Below are 27,981 nucleotides of genomic sequence, written 5' to 3'. Positions count from 1 at the left end.
TTCTTTCAACCTTCAATTACTTGCTCCCTAAGTTCTAATAAAACACGCGTTTTCTTCTCCGCCTTCGCAGAAGTTTCTCTCTCAAATCCCATTTGACAATTAACCTTTTACCCCCAACCCTGACCTCCCCTTCTTTCTTCTCTTCCAACTTCTCAAATACATACAATTCCCTCTCCCTCCCTCTGTATATACTCTCACCTTTCCTTTTTTCCCTTTAATGGATGAGGATCTCCACTTCTCTGACTTAATCGGGCAGATTGATTGCAACTTCTTTGATGAATTCCCGGAGGTGGAATTCCCTGTTGTCCAGGACTCGGCATCCCCCGACTCTATTTCTTCCTGGATCAACCATATAGAAAACGCCTTATTGAATGACGATGAAGACAACGCCCCTTCCCTTCCTACTCCTTCTCATGATTTCTGTGATAGTTTTTTGGCTGACCTTCTCGTAGACTCTCATGAACAACCCTCCGTAATCGACTTCGATTCCAATGCCTCCGACTGTGGTAACGATTTAACCAATTCCCAGAAAGAGGATGTACATAAGGTTTCTCCCGCCGCACCAACAGACGATTGCTGTGGTAGTTTTGTGGCTGATGTACTTGCAGATGCACATGGGAGGTCCTCTGGGGTTGATGCTGTTGTCGATGTTCTTTCCAATGCTTCCAATTGCGGTGATGACTCCAACAATTCCCAGAAGGAGAAGGTCGACGCAGCGAGCATCGATGAGAGTGTAGGTGAAGATGATGATGCTGTCTCCAAGAAGCGAAGAAGGTATTGTTACTGAATCTTTTACGAGATGGCATTCTACTACTTGTAATCAATTATGTGGTTTCCCCGTGTTAATTTACAGTTTCTTTAAACAATTATAGTTTCTGCCATGAAAACCTTTTTTTCGAGTCTTCTATTTGTAGTGGTACTGTATGTATTTAATTTTCTCTTTTGAGATTAACAATTACTTCCAATAAGTCACCATTTCACCCAAATATTAATTGAAGTTTGTGGACATTTAGGATGCTTAATTCGAAGTTATCATGTATGTTTGAAACACCGATAATGCGGGTAGTAAATGCCTCGATCGTATGGGGGTGAAGTTGACTCTGTGATATGAACAACGAAGGAGGATAGTAAATAATTAAACATCCAGCGATCATTTTACATTTGGATATCAGCTGTCATAATATATGAATGTGGTTCAAAGGGTAACTACAATATATGAATTTGAATTTTACAGGCAGCTGAGAAATAGGGATGCCGCAGTAAGATCTAGGGAGAGGAAAAAGATGTACGTAAAGGATCTAGAGATGAAGAGTAAATTTCTTGAAGGTGAATGCCGGAGATTGGGGCGTTTGCTTCAGTGTTACTGTGCTGAGAATCAAGCCTTACGCTTTAGTCTACAGATGGGAGGTGCTTCTGGTGTTTCAATGACCAAGCAGGAGTCTGCTGTGCTCTTGTTGGGTACGGTTATCTTTTCCTTTGCGCCTTACTATTTCATATATAGCCAAATGAATTTGTGTGTGCTGCTGGTTGTTTGGATGTCAACATAGGAGAAATCATTGAAAAGTTTAAAAGGTAAAGTTACAAACATTTTCCGCATCCGTTTTGTCATGGACCTTTGCCGCCTTTAGAATAAGTGGATGAAGAACATCTAAGACACCATTTGTCTTTAAAAATGATTTTATAATTTAAAAAATTGGGCAAAACTCTCCTAAAAGGTAGACAATGAAAATCCAAATGGCTGTCAAAAGAGATCTACGCGATACTCCTTTTATTTTCTGTGTAAGTATGGTTTTAATTAACACACATATAGACATTAGCCTCTTTTAAAGGACTGCCTATGCATTGAAGAATATATTCAAGTATAGGGCATTTGCTGTCTTTTTATCCGACTACATTTCTCATTTTATTTAGAGGCCGATATAGCTGGTGGTGCTTTCCTTCTGTTGCTGGAGGTAGGAGAGTGAAACTAAATTTTTTACTAATTCTATACATCTTGTTTTGGAGGGTGGCTACAAACCACTGCAAAAAGTGAAAATTGTGAAGGAAAACGTTTGGGGTGTCAATTCTGAGTAAACTTGGCTAGTGAGATATTATGGACCTAAGAAGGCGCCTGTGACTCTGCCTCGGTCCTCTGGACAATTAAGCTACCTGTCTTAGTCTCTTTTGCTATCTAACACATGTCTACTGCCTAGTGTTATATAATAAAATTCATAATTAAAATGAAGGGAAATTGTATTGAGTGGCAAATTAGTTTAGGTATTTTGCAAAAATGTCCTCAAGGTTTGTGATTTTGCAAATATAGCAAAAATAATCAAATCCAGACTTTTATATGTGTGGGTTGGGCTTTATTGGGCTTTATTTATTGCCATTTTTGCAAATAATAAAGTATTTGTACTATAGACTTAATTATTGTAACTTGTTTTGTCATTTTTGCAAGTGCCCCTAAAATGAACTAGTAACTTTAAGATCTGGAATTTTTAGTATTTAAATCAGAAGATCCTTTCAGTTTTTGTGCTTCTATACAATAACTACTTTGTCAAATGTTTGCATGAAGCAATTTATGTTTTGAAGTGTGTTATATAGTTTTGCTTCATGGTAAAACTCATTTTTCTCTCTGTTACTTTCTATTGAAGTTCCTTGTGTCGGATAGAGTAGAATTTGATAGTTCCACATATCTTTGCAGTTCACATTATTTGCCAATATTGTCTGATTGATCCAACTGCCAAATCAAGTTTAATGTCATAAACAGGAAATAATGTGGACTTGAGCTTATAACCCTGAAAAACAGATCGTAGTGCTCTATGCTCCATTCACAAATACACTACCTTATAGATGTGTGCCTATAACATGAATCTGACACTTTCCTTCTACTTTGGAGTCTACACTCTCATAGTAGAATAATCTGTTTTTTTTTTAAGTTAATGTGGCATTGCATTTTTTCCATTTCACTATAAGTTTGTGAAATAGATTTAGTTTCTCTTAAAATTCTACTCGTGTTTGTTCTCTATCCTTCTTCCGTGTTCAATTTTTCAGAGGAACGGCCACCTATTATTTTCAGTAATCTGGCCATCAGTTTTTAGATGATGATAACTGGATCTGTTGGTTGATTGAACAATCGTGTAGCCTGATATACGAAGTCAAATGAATGATGTAATTAATATTCGTTGCTCTCGTGCAGAATCCCTGCTGTTGGGTTCCCTGCTGTGGTTAATGGGCACCGTTTGCCTGTTCACCCTCCCTCCACTTCCACAATCAACTCTGGAACCTGTTCCAAAAGTGAGAATGGAAAAAGAAGGTCCAGGAAGCGCGCCTCTCAACGAGAGAGAAAATAACAATTCCATATACTCATACTCATCATTACAATCTAGGAGGTGCAAAGCGGCGAGAACAAGGATGAAACCAAGTATGTTGGATGCGATACTTGGGGCTAGTTCGGCTCTTATTTCAATTTAAATGTCGTAGGATTTAGAAGTGTAGTGTTGCTTCGATGGTTAAGCTGGATGGACACTGAATGGGATGAACAAACGAAAGGAAACATTATCTTAACTTTGACTTGTGTTCTATATTTAATGGAAATAGATATGCCATCATAAAGACAAACAAATGGGGAGAATGGATCGGATGCCGTATATTTTGCTGCTGAGTTTATGTTATCATCGAAAACCATATATGGTTGTCAGCTTGAAAGGGTTGCAGCCGCAGTCATCCATTTTAACTTATGCTTGTTTATTTAGAATTGTTCCCATAAGTTGAGAGTCGTCTAAAATTACGGTTTCTTTCCGTCTTTATTAATATTTAATTCAACATCTATTTTAAATTGATTGAAAAAGTGAACTTTTTCTCGTTTGCAATTGAATAGAAAGTGCAATTCGGAACAAAGCACCGTTCATTTGCCCATTGTTTTACAGGTGGGAGGGTGGATGGTCTTTTACTATATATAATTTCTTTGTTGGAAAGGTGATCCAAGGAGTGTAGGGGTCGTAATTTTTGTAAAAAGATGGATTGATTGAACATGTGTATCCATCCATAAAGAAAAGTGAGTTTAACTTATTTATTAAGATATCTCGAGGGGACATATTTACATGGTTTTCTAGGTTTCATTCAAACAGGTACCACAATCACTATCATGTTGTTTTTACCTTTTGGTTCAACATTTTCAAAGGTAAGGTAAACAATGAAACGTTTATGGAAGAAGGGCATGAATAATGTTGGACGTTTTGAAAAAAAAAAAAAAAGTATACATGTGCATATATATTTTGGGAAGGGAAAAATAATAATTTAGGGAAAAGTGTAAGTAAGATTTTAGGAGAAGGATGCAGAGTTGCCCATTGTTAAGATGATGGGGAACTGGTTTTGATGAGACAGTGGGGGGGTTGATGTGGAAATGAATTTGATCCGTTTCGCCATTTGTTTTGTAGTGGTTTTGAACTTTTGATAATAATAATAAAAACAATATTAATAATTGTTTTTGTTGGGTAGATATGGCAATATGGTAATAAAAGGGGAAAGAATGGACGTTTTTTAGTTTGTGTAGACAGCACAGCGGGAGAAAGAAATAGAAATTTATGAACCAAACAAGAAGCCTAAAGGCTGAAAGTAAAAGTGTGGGTTGAGGTTAGTTGGTAATTGGTATCATCGCCAAACACCAAACAAACGCCAATACAGGCGAAGGGTTAGCGTGAGTGTGAAGCCTATAAATTGCCTCATTTCGAAGTTTGACGGAAACGTATTAACCCAAAACCCTCAAACAATCAAAACCCTCACTAACTCTACATCTTCTCTCTTTCTTCTTCATCCTTCATCTCCCATGGATTCTGATTACGGCATTCCTCGTCAACTCTCCGATCTTCAGAAAATCCGATCTCTCTACCAACCTGACCTTCCTCCTTGTCTTCAGGTTATCTCTCTTCTTCCTTTTTTGTTGTTATTTGTTTTCATGCAATCTACTACTGCCGTCACCCACATCCATTCTTCAGATCCCATCTTTTCCTCATCCCTCTTCTCTCTCCCTCCACCTACTTCTCAGATCTCCCTCATTCCATGTCTATTTTTCATCTTTTTACTTTTTTATTTCATCTCAATTCTCTTACTCTCATGTTGCCAAATGATTCCTATCATACCTGCATTTTCATTTTTGCTTCTTCGTACCTATTATTTCCTGTTACCGGATCTCCTATTCAACCGCCGCTTTTATTAGTCATTGCTTTCATTCAACTTATACACGAACCAATCCGCCGTCATTCATTCTCCTTCTCCACTGCATGATTTTTTAGCTTACGGTTGTGGTACTACAGGAGTACAGGGGACAATATTAGATATTGAAATTGAAGACAAACTATTTTGCTTTCAGTGTTGAATTTGGATCAGTGGCTTATTTATCTTCTTTACATCTCGTTCTACAGGGAACAGCGGTCAGGGTTGAATTCGGGGATGGCACTACAGCTGTGGATCCTGCTGATGCCCCTACCGTTAGTCGGGCCTTTCCCCACACTTACGGTCAGCGATTGGCTCACTTTCTCAGGGCGACTGCTAAAGTCCCTGATGCTCAAATTATTACTGAACATCCAGCCATCCGGTGTGTGCATTTATTGATTCATTTTCGTTGCACTCCATCGCTAGAACTTCATATGTTATTTGGTTCAACTATATGAATTATCCCTCGTTTGTTTTTACATCTATTCTTTTACGTGCGCTTCTATAGACATAAACGTGGTGAATGTACGGCCGTTTGCGTTTCAATTGTGCTTTGAGGCTACAAAATAGAATATTGTATGAAAAACTTCTCTCATTGGTTTGCTGCCAACAGGGTGGGAGTAGTTTTTTGTGGAAGGCAATCCCCTGGAGGTCATAACGTCATTTGGGGGCTTCATGATGCTCTCAAAGTCCACAACCCAAACAGTATATTGTTTGGATTTCTGGGTAAGTTATTCCTCCGGATATCGATATGTTTATTTAATGTTTTCTTAATCATGCACTTTGATGACATGTATAGTCGCGCAGTATGACACGATGATGAGTTTTTGAGAACTTTATATCGGTGTTTGATAATGTTTGCATATACTACATCTATGACTATGTTTAATATGAAAGGATATATTAAACTGAGTTTTGTTCTGATATGTGTTATTATCATTTAAAGACTGCTAAATTGAGATAAGCTGTCATTTCTTTCAACAGGTGGTTCTGAAGGTTTATTTTCCCAGAAAACTCTTGAGATCACCGATGACATTCTTACAACATACAAAAATCAAGGTATGCAGGGGCTTTAATAATCCATGCAGATATTTAGATATGCTATCCTGTATAGAAATTCTTTACATCAGTGGTATTCATGCTTCTTAGGTGGTTATGATTTATTGGGACGAACCAAGGATCAAATTCGAACTAAGGAGCAGGTTAATGCTGCACTGAAAACGTGCTTAGATTTGAAACTGGATGGTCTTGTCATAATTGGCGGTAAATTTCGTTCTCTGGCTCTGCCTTGCTGTTTTATTCACGTGAATATTAAACAAAAATATCTGGTATTTCTGAAGGAGTGACGTCAAATACTGATGCTGCTCAACTTGCTGAAACCTTTGCGGAAGCTAAATGCCCCACCAAGGTGTGATCTCCACAAGTGCAGATAGCATACACATTACTAATTATTATTATTATGCTTTATTTATTTATATAATTATAGAAATTGATAAAATCATTAAATATATTTCAATACTTTAGTTTAGATGCAACTTTTAAGTTCTATCATATTTTGTCCGCTGTGTGTTTTTGCCTTCTTCATTGAAATGACAAATTTTTACTGAACCATGCAGGTTGTAGGAGTTCCCGTTACTTTGAATGGCGATCTCAAGAACCAGTTTGTTGAAACAAATGTTGGTTTTGACACCATATGCAAGGTATATTTAACTGACTGAGAAATGTCTCATATTTCTTTCACATCTGTGGGTTGTCACTTTTGCTTTATATCTTGGATATTGTTCACTCAGCATCCCATGAGCTTGTGTAAGAGACTAATGTCCATGTTTTTTCATCACCAGGTCAATTCTCAGCTAATCAGCAATGTATGCACTGATGCCCTGTCTGCAGAGAAGGTAAGAAAATAAGTCATTATTCTACAACTACATGGATGTAGGTTGATATTATTTATCTTGCTCTCTGCTTTTCGTTTGCCTTGCGAAAACGCTTGCTTCTGTTGTAAACATTACAAAGAATATTTACATCTGCCTTGATTCTCCTAGTACTACTATTTCATTCGACTCATGGGCCGGAAAGCATCCCATGTTGCTTTGGAGTGCACTCTTCAATCTCATCCGAATTTGGTTAGATTTTCTTCCATGACGTTGTTTTATTTTCACCAGAGTTGTTCTTTGAAGGATTTATCCATACATCATCTGAACATCAATGACTATGCTCACTTGCAGGTTATTCTTGGTGAGGAGGTAGCTGCATCAAAACTTACTCTTTTTGATTTGACGACACAGATATGTGATGCTGTTCAGGCTAGAGCACAACAAGGTCTTATAAATTTATTGTTTCTAATCTCATATTTGGTAATAGTTTTCGGTTATCTGATCTTGTGTATTATGATCAGACAAGTACCATGGGGTCATCTTACTGCCTGAAGGGCTTATTGAAAGTATTCCTGAAATCTATGCCCTTTTGAAGGTTCTTTTTCTCCCTTTCTTTTTTGGTTTTGAGAGCAGCACATTGATTTTGTCTTAAGAACTACACAATCTTGGAAATCAAGGACACTATTGTACAATCTACAGAACATATTCCATTCAGATTAGGTCATAAGAACTATGCGATTTGTTTTTGCTTGAAATAATGAATTTTATTGCACTTTTCAGGAAATTCACAGTTTACTCAGGCAAGGAGTTCTGGTTGATAAGATTTCTTCCCAACTCTCTCCTTGGGCATCAGCGCTATTTGAATTTCTGCCACCTTTCATCAGGAAGCAGGTTAAATCTTTATTACTTTATTTAATCTTCCAATGGGATCTCCAATTTTTCCACTCTTAGTTGTGAGGTCTTATTAGTGTAACTTTATTGTTCCAGTTGCTACTTCATCCCGAATCAGACGATTCTGCTCAGTTATCTCAGGTATTGTGTTTAAGATACTTGTTTTAGATAAAAGATGCTCGCTGTGTACATAGATGCGTGATGTGTCCTCTGATTGTAATTTTCTTTAGATTGAGACGGAGAAACTTCTGGCACATCTTGTGGAGGCTGAAATTAGCAAGCGTCTGGTAATGTTACGTTTGGTCTTATTTGGTTTATCTTTTGGTGTAATCTTGTGTATTTACTCTTTTAACTTTATTCTATGGGCAGCATCCCTGTGGAGATATTTACAGGACTTGCCTTTTGGTCTGTGCTTGGGTTCCTTAAAATTCTTTGATTGTTTTGTTCATTGCATTTTTAACAGAAAGAAGGGACTTATAAGGGGAAGAAATTCAATGCAATTTGCCACTTCTTTGGTTACCAGGCTCGGGGATCTTTACCTTCAAAATTTGATTGCGACTATGCCTTCGTATGTGATAATTAGTAGTCTTGGAATCTCACAAGCGTTTCTTCCCTTTTAATATGAACATGGGTATTAAACATTTGAATGTTGCATTTAATTCAGGTTCTTGGCCATGTTTGCTACCATATCTTAGCTGCTGGTTTGAACGGTTACATGGCAACTTTAACTAACCTGAAAAATCCAGTGAACAAATGGCGCTGTGGTGCTGCCCCGATTGCAGTAGGGTTTTCTTCCTTTCATGCCTTCTATTCAGTTTGACCAACTTCGAATTATTGTGCTTATCATCAGATTTTTATCTCTTATTTATGCCATTTACGTCTGGTGAGTCATGACTAATTGATTATGATGAAACACAGGCCATGATGACTGTGAAGCGTTGGGCTCAAAATCCTGGATCATCGTCCATTGGCAAACCAGCAATTCACCCAGCAACTGTGGATTTGAAAGGGAAAGCATACGAGTAAGAGTCCATATCCGTATCCTCCTCTCAACTGTCCATACACTACCAATGACTTTCATAATTCTATACTAATGGTTTGATGATTGTAGATAGCTTCACTCACTCTTAAGGTATTTGTACAGGCTATTGAGACAAAACGCGAATCAGTTTCTTATGGACGATCTCTATAGAAACCCTGGACCTCTTCAGTTCGATGGTCCTGGTGCTGATGCTAAGCCCGTTTCCCTTTGCGTTGAGGACCAGGATTACATGGGCCGCATCAAGAAACTACAGGAATACCTTGATAAGGTGCGTTGGTTTTTGTTTAAATATTGTTTAAAGTTATCCACCACTATAGCTAAAATATTGGTGTCCTCTTGTGGCCATTTCAGGTCCGAACCATCGTGAAACCAGGGTGTTCGCAGGAGGTTCTGAAAGCAGCATTAAGTGTCATGGCGTCAGTGACTGATGTCCTTTCTGTTATGTCTTCGAGTTCATTCAGCGGAAAAGCATCACTAGAAGGATAATTGAACTCATTTTATGTTGTGTTTTTTCACCAGTGACAATGACGGTGTTTGGTGATTTTCTAAAACCTTGTCTACTTCGGCTAAGCGGAATTGGGTTATAGATATGATCTGATGATGACTGATGAGTTTTCAATTTATGGCATAACATTTTTTATGAATAAGTACCGACCCCCTGCAGTTTTTGGGCTATCTGTAAAGTACTTTTTTTTTCCTTTTTACCAGAGTTTGGGTTTGTAATATGGAAGGAAGGATGAGAACTCTTTTTTCTTTTGCTTTCTCCTCTCCTGCGTCTTTGCAGTGGAGTTCTACTCGTATTTAGTTGGTCATGTGTTTTAAAGAATAATAAATTTCAATCTCATTAATCTTCTTGATCCCCAAATATATTGCAATGAATTATCGAGAGAGGGTGGCTCGCTCTGATGATATACAGTGGTGATTCAATTTCAAATTGCTTAGGGTTTAGGGAGGAGAATAATAATAAATCATCATGTTCTTACATTCATATTGCTCTTCTCTTCCACAGTAGTAGAAATACACTCTTTATTGAATAAGAGGTTTAGTTGATCAACGAAAAGCATGCTTTTCATTTGGTCCAATTGCTTAAATACCTTCTCCATCTGCAACTCTCCCTCCTCGAAACCATTAAGCTTATCTACAATCTCTTTCATCTATATATTGGGAATAACAAGTAACAATTGTTAGAAAATAAATAACGTAAACTTCTCAACCTACGACTACCCCAGAATACCAAACCCTTACCTGAACGTTTACAATATGAGATATTGCTTTCTCCATATCCATCGTAGACCCCCTTGACAAGCAGCTGCCTCCATGGGATGCAGCGTCGTTTCCTGGATCAGAACCACCAAGAGTCATCACATTTCCATACTATCTCATTAACGATTAACATATATTCCAGGATCAAACTCTCAAAAACCAGTATATTATGGAGCCAACCTGAAAATATTCCTACTAAAGATATGAAACATACACAATAACATTTCCTGCGGAAGGGGAACTTTTAGGTATAGCAGACTTGAACCTTGGAAGGAATACTCAAAAATTGCAAATAAGATGTTCCCACTATTCTTAAACCCACACACAGTGATGTACAAGTCAAATGAGGGAGAGATTCTCCAAAGTTTTGGCCCATATGTGGCCCGATTGTTAACTATTTGGTTTTTTTGTTTTTAACCATTTGTACTGAATTCTTAGTCAAATTTTAAAAACAAAAACATTTCAAAAAATTTTGGCTTGATTTTTTAAAACATGTAAAAAGTAGATAACAAATAAAGAAATTTATAGTAGCGTTTACCGACTTAATTTTCAAAAACCAAAAATAAAAAAAACTAAATATTTCACGTATGGTTAAAGATATTAATCAAGGAGCACGGTTGGGAGGAGACTCAGGAGACCATAGAACTTTTGAAGTAAAGATAGACTTGAGTTGTTAAAGCTTACTTAGGGTTTTAGTTAGCAAGAAAAAAAATATTGAATCGATGTTTTGTTTCGCTAAACTTAAATCTCTTCCAGGTGTACCCTTTGAAGATCTTTCTGCAACTATTTCCCTTTCTAACCAACTTAAACTGAGTGAATTCTTGTTTGAATTTTCTGGAGGCTGTTTTGGTATATTAGGTGTAATGAGTAAAAGGAAGAAAGAAAACTATTAAAATCTTACCAAAATTTCAAATCATGTTCACCAAGCATATTACATATTTCTAACGTGAATTAGATCAGCAGTTAAAACACTAAATCATTCACTTGAGATCTGCAATTCGATTCCTGATCCCCACATTTGTTGAACTCAAATTATAATACAAATTACAAAACAAAGATGTAGTTAGTAGACACGATGAAGAAAGAAACATTGAAAACAAAATGATCATCAAGTAGACCTTAAGTTAGTCACCTATAGAGTTTACATCAACTTGACCCTTAGTTTTTCCCTTGTGACACAATAAGTATAACTTATAATCAACAAAAATAAAAGCAGTGAATCAGAGAACAAGAATAAGAACACTTTTTTTTTCTCCATGAGATGATCGGGTAAGCTTCAAAATGCAAACAAAATATACACATGCATATTCAACTTCAACAACCTATGAATGATTATTATAAAAATAATAACAATAAAAGTAAAAATCTTTCAGCAGAAATAAAGCTAGTACCTTGCTCTCCTATATTCCTAGCGACAGGTATGGCAATTTCCCCATCTCCTCCAAAGTCCATCTCGGAAAGTTTAATCACAGCTGCCTGGGCAGCTGCTTCTGCAACCTCAACACCCACCAAAGACGACAGAAAGGCAGCCTGGGAGCATAAATATCGATCATATAATGATCTTTCTATCCATATAGAGAATGAAAACCAGACAGTTTTAAACGACCAGTAGGTCCACTATCAGTTTTAGATACCATAGATATTCTTGGAAAATTACTACGGTCTACAAGAGAGCTATATTGGGCTGTTTGGGAGGTTGGAATGCAATCAGAATTAGTGAAGAGTGATGAATCGAGGGCGGAACAAAATTGGATCATGAAGCGTGAAAAAAGAGGAAAAGAGGAATAGGTTGAAAACCGTGAAACAAAATGAATCTATTATTAAAATCAAGCAAAAAAAGCTCTCTAAACATGGACTTTGAATTATATTACACTACACATTACGGGCTCCCATATTGCCCCTATATGCAATGAAGAATAGTACGCTGTTAAAAGTTCAAGAAACTGGAAACCTGTAGTTGGGCTAACTTGGATTATAGGCTTGTCCACGTTAATTCATGATCCGATTAACTTGCGTAATTTGATTTAACTTTTTCCCTTCTCTGAGAGGAGTCAAATTTATTCATTGAAAGCTAAAATGCATGGGCCTCTATTAGTCTCCCATTGATTAATAACCCAATCCCACCCACAAAATGATAAAAACCCCTATAAAATAAAAAGAAATCAAGTAGAAGGCATCAAATATTGATACAGTTGTTTCACCTTTTCCACTACTCGTGCTAGTCAGACCTCTAATACACGCTTCTTTTTGCATGTGAATAGGACTTCCATAATGCAAGGTGTTGGTTGAATTATTAACAAGTAAGCAGCTAATGCAAGCTCAAAGGAAAGGACAAAAACCAACACTAACCTGAGCCATTATGGGATTACTTGCATCTGCCAAAGGTGATAGACGGATTCTTTTATTAGGAATAGATGTCCCAATCTTGCCAGTACTTTCCAACGTAAGATTGGCACTGGCTTCATCCTTCACAGTACAATTGTTGTCAATATGTTCAGAATCTGGATAACCATGAAACTGCTCCCCCAAAGGAAGCTTCACAAATTGGGCAACACATTCCCTCTCAGTTCTGCCACCAACATGTTGTGCAACCTTTTTCCAGTCATCACCATAATGCGTCAAAGCTTCTAGAAGATGCAAAGTCTCCTTATCGGTCCAATCTGTTCGTGTGTCATCGTTGATCTCAACACGTCTAAAATCTGAAGAACTAACACCAACTCGATAGTTTCCACGAACATAGCACCTTGCACAAAGTGTCAAATCAAACTATACGAAATAATGACCATTATATTAGTTCTAATACATTAAATCATATCAATTCATTTAATATCCACTTAAAAAAGACAAACCTACCCAAGTTCCAAATTCATAAAGTCACCAAAACCAATTAGACACCTATCCACTAAAACCAGAATATGTTGGCAAAGGTCATCATTAAATTTAAGCAGGAAGATTAAGAAAATGAACAGATAACAATACTAGTCTGGAAGCTTTTGACAGATTGCAAATAATTGAAGGTTGATATTTGCAATCTGTACCTACAAGGCTTTCTATAATACAAACGTGGGAATGCAAATAATTGAAGGTTGATATTGAAAACTAATTAAACAAATAAACCAGTCCCGCTGCCTTGGGACACTAGTAAACTACCCCAAACTCCCTTCCAAAAATTGAAGGCTACAACTATGAACGTATGCATATATATAAACTCAATATCATCGCCACTTGAAGAAAAATCCTTAATCTATACAGAGTCAGAAACTAGCAAGTCTAGCATGGAGAATACAACGAAGTAGGAATAAGCAGAGGAAGGAACAAAATACAAACTAATTCGTGGAAACAAGTGAACGGATAGAGGAAACTTCAATAAGATGCAAGTAGATGCGAACCTTATCGCAAGCAAAGCAAGCAATGCTACAAATAGACTTGCAACCGCTGCATACTCTCTTAGAAGCGTCTTTAGGAGCCGAGGAATTCGCGGAACCACCTCCAGGTTCGCCGGTGTTCGAAGCGGACGCATTAGACTTGGAGTCCCGGTCGTCCCACTTCAGGGGTTTGCTCAGCGCGGACGGCGAGTAATTGATAAGACCCCACGCCTCGAGGAAATCGAAAACCCTACGAATGGATCCTACATCGGCTACGAGTGTCTTTCGGATATCAGTAAAGGTGATCTTCTTGGAAGGGCATTCCCTAAAATTCTTGACAATAGAATTTCGAAGGTACTTGTAAACCCTAGGATTTTTAGAGGGCGACCGTGAATCAAAGAACTCCGGAAGGAAGCGAACCTCGCACTCGTGAATGCCGTTCCAGGAGAACCATCCTGGGCAAGAGAATAAGAGTTAGCATCTAAAAACAAGTAGCTGCGGGGGTTGCAGTGAATGCAATACTTACTGGAATAGCTGGGAAGATGAATTGGATCCGGAGAGGTGGATTGAGGGAGGTCCTCGGGGCGAGGGGTGGGAGCGGGGACGGCGGAGGGGGTCTGACCGGAGTCGGAGGGAGGAGTTTCGATTTTAAGGGGAGGGGTCACAAGAGCGGGGGAGGGCGAAGGGGCAGATTGTTTGGCAGATGCATCCGTGGGAGGATCTTGGACCGGTGAATTAGCCGCCATAACAAGGGGGAAGGAAATAGAGAGAGGAAGCTCCGGTGAGTATAGATCGGAATAACAAAATAAACCGTCGGTAAGGTCAGGCGAGGAGAGAAGCGATAAATCGGAGAAGCAGACGGGAGAAGGAGCCCAAATAAATGGAAATGGGCTGGGCTGGGCTTTGCTTCCTTCAAATCGAAGACTTTCCATTGCATCTTCCCCAATTGCTCAACTTTACACTTAAATTTCAAAATAACTTTTTCCCTTTTTCCCTTTTTCCCTTTTTAAATATCTAAAAACTACTTCATTCAATCAAGATATATAGGCTATTACAAGAAGATAAAAGGAATAATGAAACTAGGAGGGGAGGCTCCTGGACTTAAAAGTTATATATACATTTGCAATGATATGATGGTAAGTATTCTCTTTGATAATTCTTTGGGGGTGGAAAATTACTTGCAACTTAAGGGGTTGGAATGAGTAGGTGAACGAGAGTGAAACGAAAATAGGAAGTGTGAAGCATAAAATGTTGGAAAAAAGGGTTGTATTGAAACTGTGTAACATAATGAGTCTGTTATAAAAAGTCGAATCCAAAACCGTTTAATGTGTAGATAGAGGTATTGGATTCCAGTACTTGTATATGGTTTCCAAACAACCCCAATATATAAAAGTAAAGAGATGTTTGGGTCACTTACTTTGGAGCAATTTTCTTTTAACTATAATGTCGGATACGAGCACACGTGAGTTTTTGTAGCCTCTTCGACTTTGATTCTTTATCAAGGTTTGAATTTCATTATGTACAGAAAAAGAAAGAGAGCGAGAATGAAAATACACAAATAAACTCATCCTAAATATCATGAGCATTATTGAGATTTAACAACCAAATCCGAAAGCTTTGACATACAGCTTACCCATTCGGGCAGGTTTTGTGTGTAAACATGAAAGTCTTCCCATCTTCTCACTCTTTTCAAAAGTCTGAATAGTGAATACTAAAAATATTGAATACGTAGCTATAGCTCGTACTTTGGTGATTTAGAAAAAAAGTTCTGAATTGCGGTTGAGTGTTTCACTTCAGTAACAAGTAACAACAGAGTGATAACTGAGACAGAGATGGTAATAAACAATACAAAAGAGCAGCCAAGAGCGAGAGAGGGCAAAAGAGAGCGACCAGTGACATCACTCCAGCATGCCGGCGTCTTTGAAACTCTGGACAGCATCTGCAAGCGTCTCCTCCAATGGCCGATACTTCCAACCCAATCTTTGCAGTTTCTCCGAGCTCAGACTTATTGGCTCCGCTTTCCATTCACTCAACCTGCAGTGCCACATCAGTTTTTGTTATGGGAACCACATATAGTTTTCAACTCCCATAACAGACCATACTACTTTCACAAGCTTACTTCTTTGGATAGCTATAATCAGGATACTTGCTCTTCAGTGCATCCACCAGCTCCCGTGTCTCAATTGAATGCGCTGTACAAATGTACCTTCCTTCTGCCTCCCTCTTCTCATATAAAAGAATTAGTGCCTCTGCTACATCACGTACATCTACTAACATCCGTTGCCGGTTCTCCATTGACTCGGACCCTTCTGCAAAAAGACCTTCCATATATTATAAAGAAAATAAACTAGGTTGTTGCACAGTCACAATTCTCTCACTCTTCATTGCAACAATCAAATTTGTATTTTCATACAATATTGAATATAGTAGATAATTCCTACTAGTGATAATGTCACCCGAACTGGCACTGCCCATGAATCTTTATCCCTTTAAGTTTACATCTAGGTTGCCCACACACACCTTACCCCACAATTTGTAGAGTTTTCTTTGCTTGAAGATGACTTGCTGAAATGTAGAGGTGATATCAAATGTGCATGTTTAGCTCACACACGCATGTGTCACAAATAGTACCTTTTAGAATTCTGAGAAGAACCAAGGTGCTGGCATTGACTGTTGGCTGCAAAACTGGCCCGATAACGAGGGTAGGACAAATAGTCACAACGTCAAGCCCACATCTTCTCCCAAACTCCAAGGCTTCACTTTCAGCTTTTGTTTTTGCCAGAAAATACCAGTCCTGGTACAATTTTGAGGAATAACGATGAATATAGATAGCCATATAAAATCATAAACGTACTTCTGTTTAAGTACCTTAGAAGCTCTGCAGTGCTCCGTATCAGACCAACAACTTTCATCCATTACTCGACTTCGAGGCCAACTGGGATTGGAAAACACAGCAGCAACTGAGGATACGACAACGACTCGCTTAATTTTTGCTTCAACACAAGCTTCAAGCACATTATGTGTGCCCTTTACAGCAGGTCCAATCACTTCTGTCTGAGAGTAATATTAACTGAGACAAAGAGTGGAGCACTCTATACACAACATAGCTGAAGTGAGTTGACAAAATCAATCTGGATGGTTAGTATCACCTAGGCCTTCTTTTTTTTTTTTAAGGAAAAAAGTCATTCCAGTTCATACAACACCATAGCTAACCATTAGCTAAGTAGCAACATCAGGATTTAAAGGAATAATAGGGGCGTTTCTACACCTTCTAATGGTGTTTAGACTGTTGAGAAAACTGCTATTTCCCAGTTTCTTGGTGATGGACTCTTGCTAAAGATATTATAAAGAACTTATCCTTTATGATTCTAGTAAAGTGAATTGCCCCTCCCGTTCCAAATATACTTGTTTGAAGAACTTTTCCTTCATGAAACACTACGGATTGATTGCTCCTAGTCTCCTCGATGTATACATCCACAAGGAAAAGAAGAAAAAAAGAAGAGTTGATGATGAGACAATTATACCTCGGGGTTTGATGAAGTTGTGGAAGGAACTGGACAGGCAACATGGAAAACTCCATCACATCCTGCAATCGCGGTACGCAGGGACTGGTAGTCCAGTAAATCAGCCTTAAACAGTTGCAAATTCTCGTTGGCTTTATCAAATTTCGTTAAGTGAGCATACTTAGCATCGCCTACACATAAATTATTTAAGGAAATCTCATTCAAAGAATAACAAAGAAATGTGGTGGGAAGAAGATGAAATCATGGAAAGTAGGGGAGTTGGATAGAATGAATTTGGAAAGAGATGGAGGAGGAGGAGGAGGAAGAGCATGCATAAGGATTTGAATGAGAAAGTAATTACTGGGTTCCCTGACAGTTCCGTGGACAATATAATCCCTGGAAAGCAGAAGCTTGACCACCCATGAAGCAATAAACCCTCCAGCCCCTGTAACACAAACTTTCCCCTTCATCGCCATCGCCACCGTCGCCAGCTGCTACCTGCTAATCCTCAAATACCAATTACGTGTATTTCTTGAACACGTCTCCTCTCTTCCTCATTTCATCCACAACTTTTGTAATAATAATTGAGAAACAGTTTGAGGTTATCATACTTTCTTTTCTTTTTATATGATTAATTAATTAAAAAGGAAAACACAATAGATTTGGGCCGAACAAGTTAGAAATGGGCCTCAATGTTGGAAACGGCCTGTACTTTAAAACTAAATTTAGCTATTAGATGCAACTAAACATATAGAAAATTATAAAAATGGTATTATTTTGTTTTTCATTTAAAACTCAATTGCCTTCCCATCCCATGCAGTTGTTATACAATAATCATCCCATCCGATATTGTGTGTTTCAAAGTAATGTTATTTATTCATTAATGATTACCACAAACTATGTCATCTCATGCTGCTTTATTTTTGCTTCACTGGTTTAGTATATCTTTTATCTTTTCATAAAACTTTTATCATAACAAAACCTTTATGCTATTTGAGTATTAAGCTGACTTCTTATACACTTGTTGCTTGTAAGTTGGCTGAAATAATTGGGCCACTGACTTCTTATACCTACGCATGTAAAGCAACCAGGTAGGAGCTAAGATGAATTTAAAGATGACTAATCCAATTTAAAATTAGTATAAATAGGTCTTAAGAGTTCAAGAGGTAGGAAATTTATAAGTGTGGAAGCTTTACCCAAGCAAACAGAAGAAGAGGAGTTTAAGGAGGGAGTTAGGAGAGAATGTATATTATCACTCACTAAGCATTAAACTTACGTTTTAAGTTTATCCGTCTCCAGATAAGCGAAGCAAGAAGATCGCATAGAGAAAGTGAAACATTGCATTGTGCTATACGTTAAGAGCTGGATAAGGCGATGTAGTTAAAGTTTAGAAGCTTTGAGTTCTTAAAGCATAGCCTTGTAATTATATATTTATAAGGAATGAATAAAGTTATTAAGTTCTTAAATATTTGCTTACTTTTAATCGGGAAGCAAGTTCTCTTTTAAGTTTAAATTTTTAAGAGTAGACGTTTTGACACTCTTAAAGTAAAGTGTAGTTTCAATAAATCAAAACCAAGTCTAAGTCCAAGCATTCTAAAGTTTTGTTAAAGACGTTGGGGCTGTCCAAGTCGCATTCACGCCTAGAACGAAGGAAAATGTATTTTGGGTGGATGAAATAGGTATGACAAAAGGGATACATGCAGAAAGGAAAATAAAATAGGATAACTTTGGAATTAAAAAAAAAAAAGCATTAACATGATTTAGATAGGTCCAAATGTTTTAAATTTTAACAACAGTCGTAATATCGAGAAAGAGTTGACTCGAATCCAATTTTGTTTTTAAAAAAATTGCTATAAAAAGTGCGAACACTAAAATAAAGAGTTTTTTCAATACTATATATATAATTATTTACACGTTATAAAACAAAAACAATAAAAGACAAAGTTCACAGTATCCTTAATTTTTTTACAAAACATAAATATCTTGTCAAATGTTATATTTTTACGGTAAAAAAAGATACATATTTAATAGAATTATTTTAAAAAATAATAAATTTTACTAAAATATTTACAATCTACAGCAAATTCTATCACTGATAGCGATAAAATTCAAAATTTTAGTATAACTCGTAAATATTTTAATATATTTTACTATTTCAAATAATACTCCTACTTCATAAATATAAATATATGATAGGGATTTTTAGAAAAGAAACGTAGATAAGAGTGGTTGAAACATTTGAAAATGTAAAACACTGAAATAGGAAAAGAGAGCAAGAAATTGGTGTACACTTTTTGGAATATGATGACAGATAATGCCAATGAAAAGTTCAACAACCACGTTGTTTTTATTATTTATTATTGAATGTGGGGTGTTCTTTCCTAAGGAAAAGGTCACATTTCTTTTTGTTTTAAAAAAGGTGTTATTTAGTTATCTTTATATAATATAATATATTTGAAATAACATCAATATCAATAATAAAATTATCACCTAATTTTCTCTAAACTTAGGTTTAAGTCTTGTAAATTTTGTTGTATAAAGTGTGTATCAACAAAATATATGGTTTATTGTATAACAAATCTAATATTTTCACACCAAGTGAATTAGATATGAGAATTGAATGGTAACAAACAAAAAGTGTATATTAATCCAAAGCATTTCCAAAGTTGATGATTGGACGTTTGCGTTAAAAGACAGATTGGGTTGCGGTGTAAATTTCAAAATAAGAGAAAAAATAAATGTATTGTTTGGTGTGCCGAATTAGAAGGGGAATTATTTCATTTTTCAACATAAATGCGTGGACACATTTAAACCACTTGTTCTCATCATACACCCAATTCCTTTAACAAATATTTTATAATTTTATTTATGATACCGATAATATCACTACATTTTTAAATTATAAAATTAGCAAATTTAAAAGTTTCTATTTAGAGTAGAATATAAAATTCTAATTTTATATTTGCACAAGTGTACAAGTGTTAGTATATATTGGAAGCAATAGTTGGAAGGTTTGTTCACGATTAAACGTGAGTGAGTTGGGTTCAATCTACTATTTGGAGTAGAATATGATGTATTGGATGTGATCAATCTTCTTTACAAAAGAAAAAAAGTACTTGTTATCTGCAAATATCAAGGGACGATATTGTTTTTATTTGGTATCTTATAATTACTTTCCAAGTTTTCATTTTGATAGCAACTCTAAAGGCGAGCGAACAAAACTCAAATCTATCACTCACCCATCTATTTACAAAGCAAAGAGAAAGAGAATTAATTGACAACAACTACTTTCTGTCAATTGAATATTAATGCCTTGAAACAAAACACTGTCTACCCAAATTTTCATAGTAAAAGGGTCTACTAAAACTCAAATTCTTACGGATATGTTCCTTTATACTCTTAAACTTTTGAGTTATATTAGTTTAACCGGTGAACAAATAAATGTTATTTTTCGTATAATTCAAATAAAGTTTTAGCATCGAATAGGACTATAGTTTAAGAGAGTTTTGTCGTATTGTTGATAGGAGACAACTAAATTAGGAAGGGGAAGAAATGAATTAGAACTTTCTCAAAGAAAGAAAGAAAGAAAAAAAGAAAAGGTTGAATGAAGATGATGATTAAAAGTGGGGCATCAACACCCTCCTTTCCCATTCTCCCAATCCCAACATTTTAACTCCAATTTTGCTTTCTCCTCCCATTCAACCAATTAATAGAATATTGATATTCATATTCATGAATGTTCACCCATTTCTTTTGGTTTTTTTTTTCCATTGGCTCTCTTTTTCAATTGCAAATCTTCCTTTTTTATCCTTATAAATACGTATACAAATTTGATTCTATGGACTATGTTACACTAGAATCAAACTTCCACTTAATTAGCTTGCTATTAATAATAATATATCTACTAACAAGTTGGCACCTCATCAAATCCTCTATCTTAATTGATTCCCTATTTATGGTACATTTCTTATGAACAACAAACATAACTTTGACATATTAATTAATAACATATCTCTATCCAACCGATAGGTTAATTGATTGATGATGCATCTATATCTTACTACCACATATTTAATAATGAAATAGATCGTAGATGCCCATGTCTAAAAGGACAATTTATGCATCTGACAGTGTGTAAAGTAGATGCATTTTAATTCCATTCACTAAAGAGGAAAATTTTAGGCTACAGAAATTTATCATATTATTTTAATATGTTTTTCCTAGGTTATATAACACTATCAAACATATAATATAATACAAGCAAATTTATGATGATTTTATTTGTTACATACCTCCTTTAGCAAATCTTGCCTTCTTTTTCTTTTCTGCTTTATTCCTAGTAATCTCTTTCTGACTTGTCCTGTCAATGGCTCTATTTGAAAAATCCAAGAGAGAATATGAGTAAAGAAATGGCACCTAGAAGTTTTCATTTTTCAAAACTAGCTAGCGTTATTATTATTATTTTTTTTTTGGTTAAACTTGTTGAAATAGTTTTTGGGGTGGAAGATCAACCATAAAAGATTTAGTTTTTGGTATCCTCTGTGTTTTGAGTATGTTTTTGTGACTTTGGATTAGAGGACTACTCTACTGTCAATACTCATTATATGCCCAATTTGTTTGACAGATGAGATTGGTAGTGTTTGGGAAATGAAAAGAACTGAAAAGAGAGTAGTTGGAGTTAGACATTTGTTGCTGTCATATTTATATGTGCGTCCTTGCCTTGCGTTGGCTGTTCATATACTAATAAATACCTTTTTATATAAAGAAAGAAAGAAAGAAATAATAATAATTTAATTATAGACGTTGGAAAAGAATTGATTAGTGTGAGAAAGTTTTTCCTTTTTCTTTTTTTAAGGAGTGAGAGATTGAATTGTCCACAGGTTTTGAGCGTCACAGCGATGATATATTTAGATGATTTGTGGTAGTGGATGGCAACAAGTAATTCCGATCTCTGTTTGTTAAACCAAAACAGAGCAAATATGATGATATGATATTGATTGTACAGCAATAGAAACCGAAAAGAAAAGAAAATAAAAAATAAAAAATTGGGTGTGCAGTGAGATGATGATGAAGTTTCTGAGTCTCTTGATTTTGGCTTCCATTCCCGTTCTGAAAGTGCTTCTGATTACAGGGCTTGGCTCTTTTCTGGCTCTCCCTTCCATCGACATCTTGGGCCAAGAAGCCAGAAAGCATTTGAATGGAGTAACTTTTTTTTTTTTTTTTTCTTAATTGATTACTGCTACCAATATGGCCTATCATTCCTCTACTCCATTCCCGTACTGAAAGCTCTTTCTTTTTTGTTTCTTCAAATTGTATTTAGGTGGTTTTTTACGTATTCAATCCTGCCCTCGTCTCCTCCAATCTTGCTGAAACTATTACATACAGCAACATGGTCAAGATGTATGTATGCTTGTTCGTACAATAGCTAGTTTTCTTTCTGATTGATAATGCTATATATATATATATACATTAATCGTGTGGGTTGTGGGTGTGGGTTTGTGATCGATTTACATACATATACACACAGGTGGTTTATGCCTTTCAATATTCTCATCACCTTCATAGTGGGATCACTATTTGGTTGGATTGTGATTCAATGGACCAAACCTCCTCCTCATCTCCGTGGACTCATCTTGGGTTGCTGCTCTGCTGGTTCGTATTAACTAAACTAACTCAAATTATATTCTCTCCCTCTATTTTCATTCTCTTTCCATTTTTAATTTCCCACAGGAAATTTGGGCAACATTTTACTTATTATTGTTCCAGCCGTTTGTCAAGAAAAGGGAAGCCCCTTTGGGGACTCAGACAAGTGCACCACTTATGGAATGGCTTATGTTTCTCTTTCAATGGCGGTATTTCCATTCTTCATATCATTCATTCGATCTCTGATCTACCCCTCTCCTCTCCTCTCCTCTCCTCCTAATTAATATATATCATTCATTCAATCTGGCTTTGTTTTCAGATTGGAGCCATTTTTTTATGGTCTTATGTTTACAATATTGTTCGAGTTTCTTCAATGAGCCACATCACTGCGGATCCCGCCTCTAATAACTTGCCCATCACTAATACCTCCTCCATTGAGGAACCATTGATTCACAATCAACCACTTGTTGTTTATAATGATGATGATGATGATGTTTCTAATTCGAAGAAATTATTGGTTTTGGAGGAAAATGCAGTCATCTCCTCTTCTAAATCCAAACGTGAGGTGCTTTTCTGATCAATGTTTCCTATCTTCTGTGCATTGCTTTCATTCTAAATCTCATCTAACCCCATTAAGTTTAATGTAAATGCAATGGTAGGCTTCAGCTGCTGTCAGAATAACCACATTCATCAAATCGCTTAATTTGAAAGCATTGTTTGCTCCTTCAACAATTGGAGCGGTATGTAATGCTAGGAAGTGAGTAGTACAATACATATACTTGGTTTAACCAATCAAAACGTACTTAATCTTCTTCTCTTTTCTTTCCTACAGATTGCTGGTTTTGTGATTGGTCTCATTCCTCAACTCAGAAACTTACTGATCGGTGCCGATGCTCCTTTGCGTGTCATCGATGACTCAGCTGCCTTGTTGGGGTTTGTTTAAAACTTTTCACTCTTCTTAAAACAATGCCTAAGATCTAATAACAGAGATCACTCAATAATTATCTTTTGGTGACTGCAGAAATGGAGCCATTCCAACTGTCACATTAATTGTTGGAGGGAACCTTCTAAGAGGTACACATCAACTGACTGAAGTATATAAAACAATAAATAGTGGTTTTAGTCAAAAGTGGTAAAGAGAATTGAATATGCTTTTGCATTGGTGAACGTCCAGGTTTGCGAGGATCGGAATCGGAGTTGAAGAAATCCATCGTTGTTGGGATTGTTTTGGTTCGTTATGTCGCGCTGCCTCTGACTGGAATTTTGATTGTGAGAGGAGCTGCAAAATTTGGTTGGGTGGGATCTGATCCCTTGTATCTGTTTGTTCTTCTGCTTCAATTTGCAGTCCCACCAGCAATGAACATTGGTAAACAAAAGATCTTACTCTTTTTATTTGGCTGGCTGGCTGATTTTGAATGATAATACGTTGTTGATTTCAGGAACAATCACTCAATTGTTTGGAGCTGGAGAGGCCGAATGCTCGGTTATTTTGCTGTGGACCTACGTCCTAGCTTCAATTTCATTGACCCTTTGGTCCACCTTGTTCATGTGGCTAGTGGGTTGATCAACAACCAAACCACATAAAAACTCGTGTTCTAAGGCCATGAGGATACTTTAGTAGGATTTTATAGATGTATGCACAATGCATGAGCTTAATATTTTATAATAGAATTTTACAACAAACTCACTTTTTGATATATTTGTTCATTTAATTTCTATGAAGTTACAAAATTCAATGTATTTCTACGTGGTTTCGGATGTTAGGGAGAGGTGGTCTTCGTACGTATCTTTTAATTAACTATTTTAAGCACTTAAAAAAGAGAAAGAAAAAGAAAGTAGGCCACGACAGGTGGGCTAAAGTCTTCCACCTTTTTTCCCTTCTTTGCCAATCTCTACTATTTGAAGCACTTGGAATGAAAGCCAAATCAAACAGATCATCAATCAACAACACAAAAGATGAAATTTAGTTAGTGACTTGAGCATATTCACTAAAAAGCATTCCATTAATATCACAAATAAAACAGGGTAGAAAAATTAGTAATCTTGTCACTAAAGATGAGCTCATGAGAGAAGTGGTAATTCAAATTCACATAGCAACATGAGATTTCCAAAAGCTGGTCATTTCTTCACAGCAAATACCGACTTAAAACCTAGTTTCATCGTTTTGGTTACAACAAATAGTTATCCCTTCCAATATACTCCCCCCATATTCCTGCTTGAGAAAAGCAACCATTCTTCTCCGGTTAAAAAGTTACCCAAATCTACGTAGCATCAGAGATATTCCTTGTTCAAGTCATCAAAGTAAGGATGTTCCATTGCCTTCTTTGCTGAAATACGCATTGAGGGTTCATACTTCAACATTTTTGAAAGTAGATCAAGTCCTTTATCATCCAAGTTAGGGACTGCAGTTGAAAGGCTTTGGGGGTTCCACTGGGGATACTCATGCCAGTTCATTAGTTTGCTCACACCAGGCCAGACCTTTTCATTTGGGGTCCCTAATAACCTGCATACAAAATTCCCATGACATCTTTGTTTAAAAGGTTTAGGTCCCAAATAAATGGTCGAAGTTAGTCAAGAAGAAGGAAGTGGCATCAGCACCTGAAGATATGAAGGAGCTGCTGCAACTCAGAATCTCCAGGAAAGAGAGGCTGCTTGGTGGCAAGTTCGGCTGAAGTCATATAAAAAAAAAACTAGCTAGTTTAGAATGCTGCATACATTGAATTCAGAAACACCAAAAAGACTGAACAACTATACTGATTTTGGGATAGGAAGATTACCGAATATGCAGGCAACAGACCACATATCTACAGCTGTGGAGTAATGAGTTGCTCCCAACAGAACTTCGGGAGCTCTATACCAGAGGGTTAGTATCTGGAGGACACACAAAACGTTAGATCCTTTTAACACTGCCATGCCTTGTGTAAAGAACAACTAGAATGAAGAACAAAACTAAAATAAACAAAAACAAAAACAAGACTTGCCTCGTGAGTATACTTCTTAATTGGGACAGTAAATGCTCGAGCCAACCCAAGGTCTGCAATTTTGAGCATCATAGTCTTTCGGTCCATCAAGAGATTGTGTGGTTTCAGATCCCTTGTGTAATATAACAAGAAGAGAATCAGATTGCATGTACTTTTACACTATCACCGTTATAGAGACCCAAATAGAATCATGAGTTACCTGTGCAGGATTCCATGGCCATGGCAGAAGGCAACACCCTTGCAGAGTTGATACATCAAACTCTACAAAGTTAAACAGAGATTATAAATTCTATTGCCGCAATTGAGAAACAACAAACCAGTAGTTTCTGAACAAAAATAAGGACTACAAGAGCATTTGAGAGTACCTTGACAGTGTTAACGGGAATGTTTTCTCCCGTATGACGAAAACTCTTGATGAATTTCTTCAGATCGGTATCCATGTATTCAAAAACCAAGTAAAGGACGGTTTTTCCTTCCTTGTTCTGGCCTTGTTTGACATCCATCAACCTGTACAAATCGTTTATAACAATCATCAGAAGGAAATTGGCAGTTGACATCGCGTTGAAGAAAAAAACAACAAGATCAAGGTCCAGATTTGCAGGACCCAGGAGAGAGACAGAAGTTACAAAACCCTACAAAAGTTGATCCCCTTCTCGTACAATGACCCAAAATCGAAACCATAGTCAGAGTATTGTAAAGAGACAAAAAAAAAAAACATCGACAATCCAAGAAATAAGAAATCCGAAAGGGAAAAAAAAAAAAAACCCTAAAAACTAAAGTTTCACAAAACAAAATTTGGAGTAAGAAAGAACCGATCAAGAGAGAAAGAAGAAGGGGATTACCTAACAATATGAGGATCCCGAGAAAGCATTCTTAGAATAGAAACTTCTCTGAGAGTGGTAGGAGGAACGCCTTCCTCATCTTCATGAAGGCGCGTCTTCTTGAGCGCCACAATCTTGCCGGTGGCCTTCTCCCTTGCCCTATAAACCTTACCGTAAGTTCCTTCTCCGACCTTCTCCAGCTTCTCAAAGGCTTCCATGGCTGAAACAGTAGTTGGCCCCTTCTCCATATTTCTCTCTGAAAGTGAAATCTCTCACAAAGGCTCTCTTCCTTTCTATGCAGAAAATGAATGGAAAGATGAATGTGAGGGAGCGTCAAATATGTATGAAACGTTGGGAGGGACTTTTGACCGTTGTTACTTCCCCAAACGGCAATATATTTTCGAAATTCAAATTTCTAAAGTCCACCCTGTCCCTCCCTCCACCTTCCTCAACACGCACTTTTGGGCCCAATTATCGGCCTTCTCCAACCGGCCCAACTTTATATCTTCCCAATATATTACGTGGCTTAATGCAATTAAGCTATGCTTAATTTTTTTTTAAAAAAATGAATTCATTTTTAATGGTCTTAAACAAAAATTTACTTTCATTTAAGTATAATTAATATTGGTTCCTTTTAACACAACCATAATTGTTTTCTTAATTAAATAAATTAGTATTACATAACTTAATGTTCTATGTTCTTACATACTAACCATTGCAACGGATTATTAAGAAATTAACAACATAATTGAAACTTGCCCAATAATTTCAAGGTTAACCTATATAATTTAACATATATTATATACAATATGCATGTATAATTTGAATTTAATTTATTAATAATGAATATATTTAAATGATATTTTAAATTTTTTGCTTTTAAATCTTGTATCTCTCCTCCAAATTTCAAATTTTCCCATCAAACTATTTTTAAAAATATGTAAGGTGCGAAGAAAATTATCATCATTTATATATAATATAAAGAGCAAAAAGCTGAGAAAAACTCGTGTTTATCTGTCTTTAAAAATACATTTTATTGTATATCATAGTTAACCTTTCAATTAAAACATTTTACATTTTATTTAAAAACAAGCATAAGTATATATGTGTATAAACTATTTTATTAAATTAAAATGAAATCAAAGTATATATTAATTTATTAAATTAGGTAGTTAAATGGGTACACTATAATTTAAATTTTAATGTAATTTCATGAACCATGAATTTGATTCTCATGTAATTAATTTCAATAATGTATAAAAAAAAAACGTATTGAAACTTTAAAATATAGTTACCAAATAATAAAACCTATTATTTTAGATTGGTATAGTTTACGAGCATACAATTGATATATAGGAAGAGTTTATTCTCATGCGTAATCTACAAAACGTTGTACCAAACAAGA

The 27,981-nt window shown here is 36.2% G+C and overlaps 6 protein-coding genes across 7 annotated transcripts; 3 read left to right on the top strand and 3 right to left on the bottom strand.

The window, feature by feature from the left end:
* Nucleotides 1-82: 82 nt before the first annotated feature.
* On the top strand, nucleotides 83-3,834 carry LOC105435330 (bZIP transcription factor 60). The gene is made up of 3 exons (XM_011655989.2): nucleotides 83-774; nucleotides 1,235-1,458; nucleotides 3,179-3,834. The coding sequence occupies exons 1-3, from the start codon at nucleotides 218-220 to the stop codon at nucleotides 3,451-3,453; spliced, it is 1,056 nt and encodes a 351-aa protein (XP_011654291.1). The 5' UTR covers nucleotides 83-217; the 3' UTR covers nucleotides 3,454-3,834.
* Nucleotides 3,835-4,573: 739 nt separating this feature from the next.
* On the top strand, nucleotides 4,574-9,848 carry LOC101208728 (pyrophosphate--fructose 6-phosphate 1-phosphotransferase subunit alpha). Its single transcript, XM_011655988.2, has 19 exons — nucleotides 4,574-4,897; nucleotides 5,403-5,575; nucleotides 5,807-5,919; nucleotides 6,178-6,252; nucleotides 6,343-6,456; nucleotides 6,534-6,601; nucleotides 6,810-6,893; nucleotides 7,035-7,088; nucleotides 7,236-7,316; nucleotides 7,419-7,512; nucleotides 7,589-7,662; nucleotides 7,848-7,958; nucleotides 8,055-8,099; nucleotides 8,189-8,245; nucleotides 8,422-8,526; nucleotides 8,623-8,739; nucleotides 8,877-8,980; nucleotides 9,103-9,268; nucleotides 9,352-9,848. The coding sequence occupies exons 1-19, from the start codon at nucleotides 4,808-4,810 to the stop codon at nucleotides 9,484-9,486; spliced, it is 1,860 nt and encodes a 619-aa protein (XP_011654290.1). The 5' UTR covers nucleotides 4,574-4,807; the 3' UTR covers nucleotides 9,487-9,848.
* A 58-nt stretch (nucleotides 9,849-9,906) lies between these two features.
* On the bottom strand, nucleotides 9,907-15,037 carry LOC101219016 (SWI/SNF complex subunit SWI3B). The gene is made up of 6 exons (XM_004145558.3): nucleotides 14,155-15,037; nucleotides 13,653-14,083; nucleotides 12,613-13,029; nucleotides 11,655-11,793; nucleotides 10,246-10,337; nucleotides 9,907-10,154 (listed from the first exon to the last, which is right to left on the bottom strand). Exons 1-6 carry the CDS (start codon nucleotides 14,558-14,560, stop codon nucleotides 9,972-9,974), a joined length of 1,668 nt encoding a protein of 555 aa, XP_004145606.2. The 5' UTR covers nucleotides 14,561-15,037; the 3' UTR covers nucleotides 9,907-9,971.
* Nucleotides 15,038-15,192: 155 nt separating this feature from the next.
* Nucleotides 15,193-17,748, bottom strand: LOC101208485 (cinnamoyl-CoA reductase 2). 2 transcript variants are annotated; one of them, XM_011655987.2, is made up of 6 exons: nucleotides 17,493-17,748; nucleotides 17,153-17,322; nucleotides 16,497-16,682; nucleotides 16,260-16,422; nucleotides 15,748-15,934; nucleotides 15,193-15,662 (listed from the first exon to the last, which is right to left on the bottom strand). In XM_011655987.2, exons 1-6 carry the CDS (start codon nucleotides 17,605-17,607, stop codon nucleotides 15,527-15,529), a joined length of 957 nt encoding a protein of 318 aa, XP_011654289.1. In that variant the 5' UTR covers nucleotides 17,608-17,748; the 3' UTR covers nucleotides 15,193-15,526. The 2 variants fall into 2 exon arrangements, with proteins under 2 accessions (XP_011654289.1, XP_004145563.1); XM_004145515.3 differs by having other exon boundaries at nucleotides 15,748-15,937; nucleotides 17,493-17,747.
* Nucleotides 17,749-21,437: 3,689 nt separating this feature from the next.
* LOC101208244 (protein PIN-LIKES 3) lies at nucleotides 21,438-24,514 on the top strand. Its single transcript, XM_011655986.2, has 10 exons — nucleotides 21,438-22,333; nucleotides 22,452-22,531; nucleotides 22,659-22,783; nucleotides 22,862-22,983; nucleotides 23,094-23,339; nucleotides 23,434-23,514; nucleotides 23,607-23,707; nucleotides 23,796-23,848; nucleotides 23,949-24,140; nucleotides 24,214-24,514. The coding sequence occupies exons 1-10, from the start codon at nucleotides 22,193-22,195 to the stop codon at nucleotides 24,336-24,338; spliced, it is 1,266 nt and encodes a 421-aa protein (XP_011654288.1). The 5' UTR covers nucleotides 21,438-22,192; the 3' UTR covers nucleotides 24,339-24,514.
* A 242-nt stretch (nucleotides 24,515-24,756) lies between these two features.
* Nucleotides 24,757-26,925, bottom strand: LOC101208001 (cyclin-dependent kinase B2-2). The gene is made up of 7 exons (XM_004145513.3): nucleotides 26,598-26,925; nucleotides 26,121-26,262; nucleotides 25,955-26,016; nucleotides 25,756-25,867; nucleotides 25,552-25,645; nucleotides 25,373-25,442; nucleotides 24,757-25,277 (listed from the first exon to the last, which is right to left on the bottom strand). The coding sequence occupies exons 1-7, from the start codon at nucleotides 26,822-26,824 to the stop codon at nucleotides 25,046-25,048; spliced, it is 939 nt and encodes a 312-aa protein (XP_004145561.1). The 5' UTR covers nucleotides 26,825-26,925; the 3' UTR covers nucleotides 24,757-25,045.
* Nucleotides 26,926-27,981: the final 1,056 nt, after the last annotated feature.

This window comes from Cucumis sativus, chromosome 4 (assembly GCF_000004075.3).
Source record: "Cucumis sativus cultivar 9930 chromosome 4, Cucumber_9930_V3, whole genome shotgun sequence".
In the NCBI taxonomy this organism is placed as follows: Eukaryota; Viridiplantae; Streptophyta; class Magnoliopsida; order Cucurbitales; family Cucurbitaceae; genus Cucumis; species Cucumis sativus.
This window is presented reverse-complemented; position numbering and strand designations above follow the sequence as displayed.